General features: G+C 37.9%; 1 protein-coding gene across 1 annotated transcript in view; it reads right to left on the reverse strand.

Moving 5' to 3' along the window:
* The window catches only part of crip2 (cysteine-rich protein 2), a 67,213-nt gene that overhangs the window by 23,284 nt on the left and 28,785 nt on the right, over positions 1-15,144 (reverse strand). The window contains exon 2 of the mRNA XM_062040972.1: positions 716-810. Within this exon, the coding sequence (XP_061896956.1) occupies positions 716-810 (95 nt within the window). The remainder of the gene's footprint in view (positions 1-715; positions 811-15,144) is intronic.

Genomic DNA, 15,144 nt, shown 5'->3' on the forward strand with positions numbered 1-15,144 from the left:
CGCCGGGTCAAATATGAGTCATTAAATGACTCCCGCCTCCTGGTGGTAGAGGGCGCTAGTGATCCTTCTTGCGACTGCTGGTACTGCAGAAGAGTGCTGCAGAAGAAGACAACCGGCAGCAAGAGTGCGCAGCCATTGTTTGCTTGGACTTTTACCATGGAGGATTACATATCTAAAATAAAACAGTTTTCTAAACTGGACTTTCAATCGAAGCAGGAGGTAATACTTAAAAGGAAGATCTCCATCGAGACAGGGAGACTTTTAAAACTGAAGAAAGATAAGGAAGACTTCTATATCGATGTTTTTCTTCAAAAGGAGCTGGCATGGACTCATTTATACCTAAAGGTAAGACAATAATAAAGTTTTTTTTATTAAATGTGCTTTTCATGATAAGGTAAGCGCCGGAGTGAGAAGAGGTTTTAAAATAATTAGCGCATGCTTGGCCATCCCGCAGGCTTCTGGTAAGCGCCGGAGTGACAGGAGGTTTTAAATTAATTAGCGCCCCTGCGGCTATTCGAGGAAATACGGTATTTGTAATTTTACCTAACATACAGCACTTAGGAGCAGCTTTTAAATGTGCTTTATAAGTAAACCTGGAGTTTTTCAAATTGTGTTTACCACTCATGGTTTTAGAATGATTAGCACTAACTGTCGTGAGTTTCACCGTGGTTTAATGGCGGTGATGGTGACCACTTCGAGGTGGCGTGATACTGACCTCTGCGTGTCCGCCGGCGTTGAGAAGCTTGTTGCAGCGGTCGCACTTGAGACACAACTTGTGCCAGTCCTTGCCCAGCGATGACACTTTCTCAGCTGCACAGGAAGGACACACAAAGGGTTGTCGCGTTAGGACCACAAAAGCATCAACTCAACAAGGGGCTTTATTCCGAGAGAAGGGGGAGGGGGGGTGTCATGTGATGGCCTTTATGGCTTCACAGTGCAAAAGAATGATGTGGTAAAAAATCCTGTCACTACTGCGAGTACAGGGAATGCTTGTGTACGAGACAGGATGCTGCAATGATGTCATCATGGGACACTCGGACAGTGATGAGAGTCCCAGTCCAGCTGGAAAAGTAGTGGGGGGTGTGGGGGAGTCCCCAGTCCATGTCTAACCCAGATCCTTTGTGTAACCCCCCCCACCCATCCCCCATGACCCGTCCTGCCCTCCCTAGGGCCCTATTATTAATACTCTTTCCAATAATAAGTCTATAGCACACAATGGGCTCCAAGGAAGTGTGTGGACCGCGGAGGAAAGGACTTCTCTTATCGCGGTGGGACACAAATAACCGGATACAGACTTCCTATACACCCCCGCCCCATTCAAAAATCTCACCAGCAACTTGCTAACAGCGCTGGCCTAAGAATATCCTGTCAGATTCTTCTGGGCAAACCATATGAGGAAGACGACGACAAAGTCCAGATAAGACACCGGACCGCTGACATTAGCGGCGAGCATTCCTTAAGCAATTTAATCGCATTCTGCCAATTTGTTCGGAATTGATTTTTACTCCTCGCTAATTTTCATGTTTTTATTGTGCACCTAAAATAAAGAGTTGACCAAAGTGCTGTACAAAAAGCAGCACGCACATTAGTACAAATAAAAAGTAAAACAAGCACTAATATTATTAAATAATTACCATTATACATTTTTTTAATATTAGCATAACACTAAGAGTGTGGATGGGTACCGAATTCAGTACTTTCATAAGCACCGACCGAATTCCGTCGGTACTAAAGGGCATTGATCACCGTAAAATCTTTTTTTTTTTTTTGTCCTGTCCAGCTTCTCAGGCAAATCATATAGTTGATGTAGATGCCCATTTCGGCTGTACAAGTTTACTTTACAAAAGAAAAGTGTAGGATACTTAAATATCGTCTTTACCGAATACAGTACGACATGTTTTTGTTTTTGAAATTTTTTGACACTTTTTTTTATTTAAGACATTTTTTGACCCTTTTTTATTTTTGAAATTTTTTGACACTTTTTTATTTTTGAAATTTTTTGACACTTTTTCATTTTTAAAATTTTTTGACACTTTTTTTTTTTTGGACATTTTTTTACTTTTATTTTTGACATTTCTAGACACTTCTTGATTTTAGAATTTTTTAAAAAACTTTTATTTTTGACATTTTTCTAATTTTCGTCATTTTTCGGGAAAAGTTACGGCTGATACCGCCTCCAAAAAGGTGGACGGAATTGGACTTGATTGTTTTAGGTATCGAGACTTTGACACCAAGATATCGTCACTACCGAATACTGTACGACACTTTTTCTTTCATCATTTCGTAAGTCAGCGTAGAAGAAAAACGGCTCCCGTCTTTAAAAAAATGATCCAGTGTTTGATAAATGTATTTTGTATGAAAGTCTTACAGCTTCTACGATGTAATGACGTAATTACATTAGCTTCAGGTGCTAATAGTAGCGATTTGGATAGCTAGCGTTGTCATGGAGGGAAATTACTGCCGAAACTCCACGAATAAACAAAAATTATTTTACTCACAAGTAAAAATAAATAAATTGAATGATAAAAATGTGAAAATATTGACTGGTTCAGTATTTTAACATTTATTTTTTGCAGGGTATTCATTATTTAGGGACCCAAAAGTGTTTTTTTTTTTTTTTTCCGATTTAAAAAAAAATATATATATAATTTTTTCAGTATTATTATTATTATTTATTTTTTGTCCTGTCCAGCTTCTCGGGCAAATCATATAGTTGATGTAGATGCCCATATCGGCTGTTCAGATTTACTTTACAAAAGAGAAGTGTGGGATACTTAAATATCGTCTTTACCGAATACAGTATGACACGTTTTTGTTTTTGACATTTTTTGACACTTTTTTATTTAAGATATTTTTTGACACTTTTTTTATTCAAGACCTTTTTTGACACTTTTTTATTTTTGACATTTTTAGACACTTCTTGAATTTAGATTTTTTTTTTACACTTTAAATGTATTTTCTAGGAAAGTCTTACAGCTTCTACGATGTAATGACGTAATTACAAACCTATTTAACACGCGCATTAGCTTCAGGTGCTAATAATAGCCATTTGGATAGCTAGCGTTGTCATGGGGGGAAATTACTGCCGAAACTCCACAAATACACAACAATGGGAGGTAAGGGGAGCAGTGAGCAGCAGCGGTGGCCGCGCCCGGGAATCATTTTTGGTGATTTAACCCCCAATTCCAACCCTTGATGCTGAGTGCCAAGCACAACAACTGGACAGCACAGTTATCATAATCAGCTAATTTTTAAATGTTACATTTAAAAAAAAAATTATTATAAAAAAATTGACATTCATTAACACACATAAAAGAACCGAAAGTAGGTACTGTTTAAGTACCGGTATCGATTCCCAGGTACCAGGAATTGGTACCATATTGGTTCAAATGTTAACGGTCCACATAAATAGCTACAAGTGTTATTTATTGAATGTGTTATTTTTTCACTCTTGTACAACAATTACGAATACTGAAAATCTTACTTCACAATATCATCTACAGCAGGGGTATCAAACTTATTTCAGCTCGAGGGTCACATGGAGGAAAATCTTTTGCCAAGTGGGCCGGACTGGTAAAGTCATGGCATGATAACTTAAAAATAAGGAGAACTTCAGATTGTTTTCTTTGTTTAAAAATAGACCAAGCACATTCTGAAAATTTACAAATCATAAAGATTTTTTTTTTTTACACTTACACGTCGCGGTTAATAGTATTCTATCTTCATTTGTTGTTATTTATACTTTCTGGAAAAAATTTTATGATAATGTTCACCTGTCAAATAGGTGAAATTGAGTCTGCCAGAGTTTCAAAATTGGGGTTAAATCACCAAAAATGATTCCCGGGCCCGGCCACCGCTGCTGCTCACTGCTCCCCTCACCTCCCAGAGGGGTGATCAAGGGTGATGGGTCAAATGCAGAGAATAATTTCGCCACACCTAGTGTGTGCGTGACAATCATTGGTACTTTAACTTTAAAAATACTCTCATTGGCATTTTAAATCAGAAGATCAAATTAATAATATCAAAATCAAATGACAGGATGTTAATGTAATTTACTCATTTTCCTCAACTGATGCACCAACATGTGATTTATTCTGTATTATGTAGCATCATCTACAACAAAACTTGTGTGTGTACTTGCGTTTTCATTTGGTAACACATGTAAATTACTTTAATAATACAATCTAAAGAAACGTTTACGTACAATTTGACAATGAGCTAATAAATGTGCTGCTTTTCTTACACTTCTGAGTATCGTTATGCATTATGTATCAAGTGTGCATTCATTTCAGTTTGTCCTAGGTGTGTTGCTGTAGCAGGGAAGTAGTCTTTGCCAATACGTTGAATGTCTTGTCGAGTGCTACAAGGTGTTTATACTGTAAGTATTGTACTTAATACAGACCAGCTGTTTGGTTGTAACCTGCATCTTAGCATCTTTTCATTGACAAATTTGAAGGTGTTGAAATCGCCATGTAAAATCGTCAGTGTTTCCCACACATTCATTTATTTGTGGCGGCCCGCCACGAAAGAATTACGTCTGCCACAAATTTAAAAAAAAAAAAAAAAAAAAAGTTTGTTTTTGTCCTGTCCAGCTTCTCAGGCAAATCATATAGTTGATGTAGATGCCCATATCGGCTGTTCAGATTTACTTTACAAAAGAGAAGTGTAGGATACTTCTCTTGTTGCCTTATTTGTATTTGACCACTACTGTTTTCTGTTTATTTGTTACTGACTGTGGCAAGACACCTCTGCCTCTGTTTCACTTTATGTTGCTGGTAAATAATATGGTTGTAGTAGTAGGCTAAAGTTAAATTATTTAGTATGCACTAATTAAAGGGGCAGAGCTTTAAGAGACATTTTAGCTTTTATATTTTATAAGATATATTTTTTGTAAGAACCAGAATTAATAAATATATTTCAGTGAATAACTTATTGTTCAAATCTGTATATAAATATGTACATAAAGTGTTGTAATTATATTGTAAAATGGATGGATGGATGGACGTTTAAAACAAAACTGTTATTATTAAGTAGTAAGTATACATTTTTTGAGCCTTTTTAGAGAAAATCATATCATTGTAGTAAATTATGCAAATTACTCGATGATGTCAGTCTACCCCAGGGCAGCTGTGGCTACGAAAGTAGCTTACCAACACCAGGTGTGAATGAATGATGGGTTTTTAACATGTAAAGCGACTTTGGGTACTTAGAAAAGCACTATATAAATCCCAGTTATTATTATTATGTCATGGTGACCACGCCCCCACCGCCACAGGTATCTTGGCAGTTTATGGGAAACACTGATCGTTAATGCTAAACAGTAGCACGTATATGGCATATCCAATGTAAATGATCACTGAGCTAGTAAATTTTCAAAAGCGTAACGCTAGCTTTGTTGGCATGGAAAATGTAAACATTAGCTAAAGCAATCCGCTACAAATACGCCTGTTTACCCATCAAATGCTTGAGCCAGTGCTGGGCCTGCAACCGGATGTGCAACAAGGTATCGGAATATATTTACATGAATTGGTAGTACTGACAGATTTTTTTTGTTACTACCGTATTTTTCGGAGTATAAGTCGCTCCGGAGTATAAGTCGCACCGGCCGAAAATGCATAACAAAGAAGGAAAAAAACATATATAAGTCGCACTGGAGTATAAGTCGCATTTTTGGGGGAAATTTATTTGATAAAAGCCAACACCAAGAATAGACATTTGAAAGGCAATTTAAAATGTCTAAAGAATAGTGAACAACAGGCTGAATAAGTGTACGTTATATGAGGCATAAATAACCAACTGGTATGTTAACTTAACATATTATGTTAAGAGTCATTCAAATAACTATAACATATACCGTAATTCCCGGACTATAAGCCGCTACTTTTTCCCCTCGTTCTGGTCCCTGCGGCTTATACAAGGGTGCGGCTTATATACGGCCTGTTCTTCTCCGACACCGACGAAGAGGATTTCGGTGGTTTTAGTACGCAGGAGGAAGACGACGACACAATGATTAAAGACTGACTTTTCATATACCGATAGGCTGGTTATTTTGATAACGTACAGGCGAGCACTTTGTATTACTTTGCAGCGTTGTATTATTTGTACTCTGCACGAATGCTGTTCGCCATGTCAAAGATGTGAAAGTTTGATTGAATGATTGAAAGATTTATTGTTAATAAATGGGACGCTTTGCGTTCCCAAACATTCATCTCTGTCCCGACAATCCAGGAACCCCTATATACTACGCTAATTACACATAAAAACCCTGCGGCTTATAGTCGGGTGCGGCTTATATATGGAGCAATCTGTATTTTCCCCTAAATTTAGCTGGTGCGGCTTATAGTCAGGTGCGGCTTATAGTCCGGAAATTACGGTAGAACATGCTATACGTTTACCAAACAATCTGTCACTCCTAATCGCTAAAGCCCATGAAATCTTATACGTCTAGTCTCTTACGTGAATGAGATCAATAATATTATTTGATATTTTACGCTAATGTGTTAATAATTTCACACATAAGTCGCTCCTGAGTATAAGTCGCACCCCCGGCCAAACTATGAAAAAAACTGCGACTTATAGTCCTAAAAATACGGTATTCATAAAAGTATTTTCAATGATTTCTTCTGGGAAGATTTTGTTTGAAAACTGCCTAAATCATCAATCAACAGATTACATAGTTGGGGAAAATTCCCACTTTCTTTACATTTTCAAGGCTGCTAAATTGACGCTGCTGCCTATCTTGAGAAAAACGAGCTTCATGTGTTGGCTCATGTCGGTCAGTTCACAGAGAGCTTCCTAAAATCTCACATCACTGCAACATTTGCTTCAATCATCAATGCTACCTTCCCAAGGCGCTTGCATTAGCAAAGAAAACTAAACAAAAAAGCACTGAGGCAGTGTAAAAAGTTGCACTTGCTTGTTTACTAAACAATCAACACCTCAGGGAGGGACTTGTATGCTAACAGTCTGTAAGCCTGACATTCCAGCTGTCCACTTTAACACTGACCCGTGAGCCCAAACATAATCTCTAGTTGTGAAATGTCATTCAACACATTTAGAGACCATCCAAGCTCGTACTCCGGATCGGTATCAGTCCGATACTGGCCAAATGTACTGTATTTATACAAGTTATGGTTGTTTTTTTTAATTTCCTATGTCATTGAGGTAAAAGCTAAACTGAGTGTGAAGCATTTCGTTGTACACTGGAATTATTATTTATTTTTCCTTTGTTTCAAGACTCCGATTGAAACCTTGGCGAAAAGTTTCACATTATCTAATTTACTTTTTTTGGTGACCAATCAAAGATGTTATTAGAAGCTTAGGCTGAGCGATAAAACAGGATCACTATCTATTGCAAGAGGCTCGTAATCAATATTGATAAAAAATGCGTTCGATAAAACGTTAGATATTTACATTTTTTGTAATTATTTGTTCCAAGAAAGTGGAAGTTGTGAAGCAAAGGTGGTTGCATGAACAAAGGCACTCGCTGTCTGGTAACCGAGCAACGCAGGAAGTGATCACTGATCAGTGGGAGTGACACGCTTACAGCTAATCAGGTAACAGTATCAACTGTCGAGTTTGGTTGTGCCATCTTTTTGATTCTTAGCATGGAGTGAGAAGAGAAAGTAAAAATGAAGAAATTATGGATAAAAGAGGAAAAGTCAGTATGTCAGTTTTTTGGATTTTTCAAAAAGGGACCATAGTTAGACCAATGTGGTCTGTAAATGATGCAAGGCGCTCGTCCTCATACCACGCTCACCCTTTAGAGCACAGCTGTAACTTCTTGGCAATAGAACGGCTAAAAATAGTTATTTTCAGGTTTCTCTATGTTTACTATTTTGTTACACTTCAAGCATTTCTTATATACTCCTTATTGTTGCACCTTCATTTTAAGAGCTTACTAAGTGTTGAATGTGATTTTACAATTTTATTTACATTGATTGAGTGTTTTCCATGTTTGTGTTGACCTTTCCTTTCCTTCCCGCCTTAATAGCTGAGGGGATTATAATCAGAGGAAGGTTACATTTAAAATAAAAACACATTTTCTACTGCTCCTTATTCTCCATAGGTCATAAAACTTCAGTATCAAACACTTATATCATGATACAATTTTCAGCCCTATCGGCACAGCAGTATTGCATAATGTGAGTCACATTGTGGGCAATTTAATGTTGTACTTCAAGGGAGCAGAATATTTGTCGCACAGTTTGAACATAGGGATTCTTAAGTCTATATTAAGCAAGGTACGTGCATACATATCTATTACTATGACAATAACAAAGAAAAGAAGGTAGACATCCATATCAGATTGGTTTCAGTTGATACACAACATTGTGTTATCTGTACCAAACGTGAAAAAGTGGTTTTCGGGACCAACCCTATCAATAAGCCCGCCTGAAACCAACTAGAGGACTGTCTGGGAAGCTAAAAGTGTTTGATATATTCCCTCGTGAATCTGAAAACACCTATCAACATCCTGACACCTCTGGGTTTAAAAATAGACCCACAGCGAGACCCAGTGTGCACTTCAGTGAATGAAAAAAAAGAGAGCATGATGAATAGAAAGCGGGGGATCGTAAAAGCTGTCCATTTTAACAGCTTGCTGTTGTTATTGTGTGTGTGTGTTGTTGTGGGGGAAGGTGGATGAGCGTCCGGTCCAGATGATGATGATGTTTATAACCCCGGTGAAGCCGGCTTCCATCCTCATTATCCCTCATGTAAGGGCGAGCCACGGAAAATGAGAAGTCGAGGCTTTTCATCTGTGCGGTTACCGTAACAACGCCTCACTTCATATTCAGATCTATTTCTTCAATTAGGTCATCGCATATACATTTAGGTCAACACGATGACGTGCTGTTAAGTAAGAGGAGCTGCAGACTACACAACGCAGAGAGATCATTCACAGGTTCAGAGGTCATCATGGCACCAATTATGATATAGTACCTGCATGACTCTAAGCCGCTTGGGCTGAAGTTCTTCACTTATGTCATGCTGACATTTCATACACATTTTGGGTCCATTCGTGGTTATGGTTCGCCATGTCCAACATTCTTAACACATCATTTCTTTTTATTCCTTTCATGAAAATGCATATATACAAGCCACGTACAGTTGACACTTTCATTGTTTTTTGTTTCTTATACATTTCCATGATCAGAAAGGAGCAGTATTCTTATATTTATCTGCCCCCTTTTTAAACACAAATTATTTAGATGACTTTATCACTGTTCCCTCCACCAACACCCCAACTCCAACATACTTTTTCATTTTCGTTTACGCATTTTCACAATGACACGTCCAATCAAACTCAAAAATCAGTTTGATATAATTCCAGTTGTCTCTGTTTGTAACTCTTTTTAAATTCAAAAATATTGTTGCAACTTTTTAAGTCTTTCTTTAAAGGCCTACTGAAAGCCACTACTAGCGACCACGCAGTCTGATAGTTTATATATCAATGATGAAATATTAACATTGAAACACATGCCAATACGGCCGGGTTAACTTATAAAGTGACATTTTAAAATTCCCGCCACACTTCCGGTTGAAAAACTCCTTTGGATATGATTTATGCGCGTGACGTCACAAAATCCACGGAAGTGGTTGGACCCCATCGAACCCGATACAGAAACCTCTTGTTTTCTTCGACAAAATTCCACAGTACTCTGGACATCTGTGTTGGTGAATCTTTTGCAATTTGTTTAATGAACAACGGAGGCTGCAAAGAAGAACGTTGTAGGTGGGATGGATCGGTGTATTAGCGGCTAAGTACAATACTTACAGCAACACAAGGACTACTTACTACGCCTAGCCGATGCTTGCCGCCAAACCCACGGATGAAGTCCTTCGTCGCGCCGTCGATCGCTGGAACGCAGGTGAGCACGGCTGTTGATGGGAAGATGAGGGCTGGCTGGCGTAGGTGGAGCGCTAATGTTTTTATCATAGTCCTGTGAGGTCCGGTTGCTAGGTTGCTAAATTAGCCTTAGCGTCGTTAGCAACAGCATTGTTAAGCCTTAACAGGCTGAGAATTTTTAACCGTGTAGTTACATGTACATGGTTTAATAGTATTGTTGATCTTCTGTCTATCCTTCCAGTCAGGGGTTTATTTATTTTGTTTCTATCTTCATTTGAGAACGATGCTATCACGTTTGCTCAGTAGCTAAGTGTGTCACCGATGTATTGTCGTGGAGATAAAAGTCACTTTAAATGTCCATTTCGCGTTCTCGACTCTCATTTTCAAGGGGATATAGTATCCGAGGTGGTTTAAAATACAAATCCGTGATCCACAATAGAAAAAGGAGAGAGTGTGGAATCCAATGAGCCCGCTTGTACTTAAGTTACGGTCAGAGCGAAAAAAGATACGTCCATCACTGCCTCTCCAGTCCTTCACTGTAACGTTCCTCATCTAGGAATCTTTCATCCTCGCTCAAATTAATGGGGTAATCGTCGCTTTGTCGCTCCGAATCTCTCGCTCCATTGTAAACAACGGGGAATTGTGAGGAATACTAGCTCCTGTGACGTCACGCTACTTCCGGTACAGGCAAGGCTTTTTTTTTATCAGCGAGCAAAAGGTGCGAACTTTATCGTCGATTTTCTCTACTAAATCCTTTCAGCAAAAATATGGCAATATCGCGAAATGATCAAGTATGACACACAGAATGGATCTGCTATTCCCATTTAAATAAAACAAATTCATTTCAGTAGGCCTTTAAAGAATTCCATGCACATTTGTTACAAAATTGTTGGCACTCTTGGATGTTTAAAATCATACGGCCTTCTGTGGTTCTCATCTTCAGACGTGAACACAAATAACTTTTGTAAGTCCTTCAGAGGAACTTTATTTCTAGCTTTGAACATCACTAACAGAGTATGCAATTCTACAATGTCTTTTAGTTTTAATAATCCTGCCCTAATGAAGAGTGGATTTGTGTGGTCTCTGTATCCTACTTTAAAAATAATACAAATTACTCTTTTCTGTGAAAGAAATAAAGGCATTATGTTGCTGTGATATGTATATCCCCATATTTCTGCACAATAATTGAAATAAGGTAGAATAATTGAGCAATATGACATTCTCATTGTGTTATACGGGAAACTGTATTTAACCTTGTTCAAAATAAATAAGCTTTTAGATACCATATATTTCACATGCAATATATGATAACATATTTACACTGAAGTACATCACAACTTGAACTAGGGTTGTACAGTATACCGGTACTAGTATAGTATCGCGGTACTAATGAATCAAAAACGGTACTATACTCTGTTTGAAAAGTCCGGGGGGGCTTGTACATCTATTTTTAGGAACACGAATACAAAACTTCCTAATATTTGAATGCTAAAAAGGTTATGACAGACCACCTTAAAAAAGGGAATGGAATTTAATTTTTTTTTACTGAATGGGACAACCAGAATGTACATGAAAATAAAGAATGTGGGATTTACAATATTAACTATGAAGGATAAAACACTGAATATCGACAACATATGAACATCACACCCCCTCTCCATCAACATATTATACAATCAACAAAAATGCAACAAACAGCAAAATATGAACGCGAAGGGGAAAAAAACTCCCACCTATTATCTGATATCTCACTAAGCTTTAGAACTTTGTTGTAATAACCTCCTTCTGACACCCGCATTTCAGGCTGGCCGCTCTGGAAAGACTCTGTGGAAATGTTCCCCACCCACATTGCTTGGTGTCTTAGATTACCATAGTAACTAATTAGATGACCATAGTAACTCGTATATCATGCAAAAGCGCAGATTCCAACCATTGAAATACTTTGTATAGTTCAAGACTTACGGTAATTAGAAAACATCCCAGCACATCATAATGGCTGATTTCTGAGCTCACTATGTTCACCGCTCGCTGTACATATCCTACGAAGTGAGACCCACACTGTTACAAGTAGCGACATGCAACGACACTTTTCGGGGCTACCGCGCATGCTCGTCACTCCCGTTGCATGCTGGGTAGTGTAGTTGTTATATTCCCTAGCTCATAACATCACATCTTTCCCCCTATAAAGAAATAATGTTGACTCAATAAAGTGTATTTATTTTTTTAGCTTTAACTTTTCATTTTTTAGCATTGTAACCACATTTGCAAACAACTTTTCTCTTCATTGAATTTTCTTTCAATAAAGAAATAAAGTGCAAAAATGTCAAAGCATCATAACAAACAGTTATGTCAAATAGCAGCAGAAGTGCACTTTTTGGAGAGCTGCATTATTTTCAGTTTTGTGCCCAAGGGACTGATTTTATTTAACACTATATTATTATTTATACACCTATAGCAGGGGTCGGCAACCCAAAATGTTGAAAGAGCCATATTGGACCAAAAATACAAAAACAAATCTGTCTGGAGCCGCAAAAAATTAAAAGCCATATTACATGTGTCATGAGATATAAATTTAATTAAGAGGACTTAAAGGAAACTGAATGACCTCAAATATACCTACAAATGAGGCATAATGATGCAATATGTCGCTAGCATGTTAGCATCGATTAGCTTGCAGTCATGCAGTGACCAAATATGTCTGATTAGCACTCCACACAAGTCAATAACATCAACAAAACTCACCTTTCATGCACAACGTTAAAAGTGTGGTGGACAAAATGAGACAGAAAAAGAAGTGGCATAAAACACGTCCTAGAAAGTCGCAGAAAGTTATACATGTAAACAAACTATACGGTGAGTTCAAGGACCGCCAAAATTAGTAGGACAAAACGGCGCTCGCCAAATACTCGAATCAGTGAAGCATGTTTAATATAAACAGTGTGATTTATAACAATTAGGGAGGTTTGTGTCATGTTTGTCCTCCTACAGAAACCATACTAAAACAAAAAAATTGATTTTTTTTCCCCTCATCTTTTTCCATTCTTCATACATTTTTGAAAAATCTCCAGAGAGCCACTAGGGCGGCGCTAAAGAGCCGCATGCGGCTCTAGAGCCGCGGGTTGCCGACCCCTGCCCTATAGTGATCACAGAGACAGGTTGTTTTTGTGTTACTGTATATATTTGTTTTTCTGAAAAATCCCACTTAATATACTTTGGGTAACAACAGTCAATATTTATTTATTTTATTTAATTTTTTTAGGGGGGGTAACAGTCAATATTTATTTATTTATTAGATTTTATTTTTTTGTTATATAATAAAAGTGAGCTTTTGTTAAACCAAATATTGTGTGTTTTTTTCCATATACAACAACCTATCTGGACTCGATAAGAGAATCGATAAGGAATCGGTTCGATAAGAGGATTCGATAATAGGCTCAAACTCGATAATTTCTTATCAAACATCATCCCTAGTTACAAGGTCCATTTCTCAGATGATATAATTGTTGATGACTGAAGTATGCTGATAGCAACCCAACCTAACACCCCCGTCCCAACATCCTCCGCATCCCACCCCCTGGATTATAAATAATTCAATGTATATACTCTGATGATTAACTTGTGTGATGCTGATAGTATATATTTGTACCATGAATTGATTAACGTGGACCCCGACTTAAATACGTTGAAAAACTTATTGGGGTGTTACCATTTAGTGGTCAATTGTACGGAATATGTACTGTACTGTGTGTAACGCAGGTGTCAAATTCATACCTTTTTGAATTTGACTGGTATGATCTTGCCTGCTAGTTACTCTTTGAGCGCTGTGCGTGCTTCCGGGTCACGTGACCGCCGCGGTCCAATTAGCTGGGCTTATAAGCCGGTACCAGGAAGTGGCCAGCAGACAGACCGATTGTATGCTCGAGGTAGGGTTTTTATTCTTGTTTCACCTGTAATATTGTGCTGACCGAGTATAAACTAAAATGCCTACTTTGTAACTTTATAGAGCCGACTACCAGCGCCAGAGTTTTTTTTTCTCATTAAGCTGTGTGTGACGGTAGAAGAGTTGGTGAGTCCATATTTATGAACATAGCACCTTTAGCATGTATGTTTCTTCGATTGTTTTCATTGCAGCAGTCTTTGTAGCATATTCTCAATCGTCCATATACAAGGTTTATGATTTAAACCTTTGATAAGTATTGAATGTACTATTAAATGTGTTTTGATAATAAGCACGTTTAGTGCACTGATTGTTTTGTATAGGTCATATTTATGCTGCTAATAGTTATTTTGGCATTTTATTGCATATTGTGATTCTGACATGTATTGATTTATATTGTACAATATTGAGCAAAGAACTAGAACATATTCTGGATACTTTATAATACAATTAGTGTTATTTAAAGAAGATATTTTGTGTACACATGGATTTATAAGAATGTTCCTGGCTCTTACACAGGCCAGGCTTCTTTTTTTTTGATGGCGAGCTAAAGAAAGAAGAATCTAGTCCAAGGACTGGTTTTGGAAGATTCCAGCCAGGAACCACCACCTGTTCTGTCTGGGCGGGTAGGAGGCTCTCGAGCCGACCCTTTACATTTTTTTCCCCCATCTTTAACCAGCAGTACATGGATTGTACTGACATCCTTTTTTTCCCACGAACTCTAAGTCTGAACTGAGCTTTATTCAGATCCAGAGACATTAATTAATGAAATTTGAATTGCGTATATATGTATATAGTCACTGTTGTTTTCCAGATTACTTTCCTGTTGAATGGCCATTCAACGTATTGTGTGTATATATCTGCTGTCCCTCACTAATTGTTTAATACACGGTGTTAACCAACCTGCAATTTGAGCTTTGCCTTCTGTCTCCAAGTCGAAACCCTAGTCTTTTGTTCCTAGCCCATAAAACCCCATATTTATTGCATTGATTGTAGCACGGATTGGTTACATGTGCAACCTACTAATACAACTTTCAATCAATCAATCAAATCAGCTACAGTTTCCTTCTTAAAGATCTGAAAAAAATATTTGGGAATGTCCGGCGGGCCAGATTAAAAAGCTTAACGGGCCTCATGCGGCCCCCGGGCCTTAATTTGCCGAGGTCTGCTGTAAGGTGTGAAAATGGCAAAAAAGTTAGCAACTATATGTATGAATGATTTGGAACATCCAAAGCAACCCGAGGGTTGTGGATTATACAGAATCCTAGAGTGCAGTGGGGCAGGGATGTCGGCCAGTCAGTGGTTGGACTAACGGTTGCTTCTCTTTTTCCTTCAATAAATCGACCCCAGCGCTTCG

This window comes from Entelurus aequoreus, linkage group LG03, assembly GCF_033978785.1.
Source record: "Entelurus aequoreus isolate RoL-2023_Sb linkage group LG03, RoL_Eaeq_v1.1, whole genome shotgun sequence".
In the NCBI taxonomy this organism is placed as follows: domain Eukaryota; kingdom Metazoa; phylum Chordata; class Actinopteri; order Syngnathiformes; family Syngnathidae; genus Entelurus; species Entelurus aequoreus.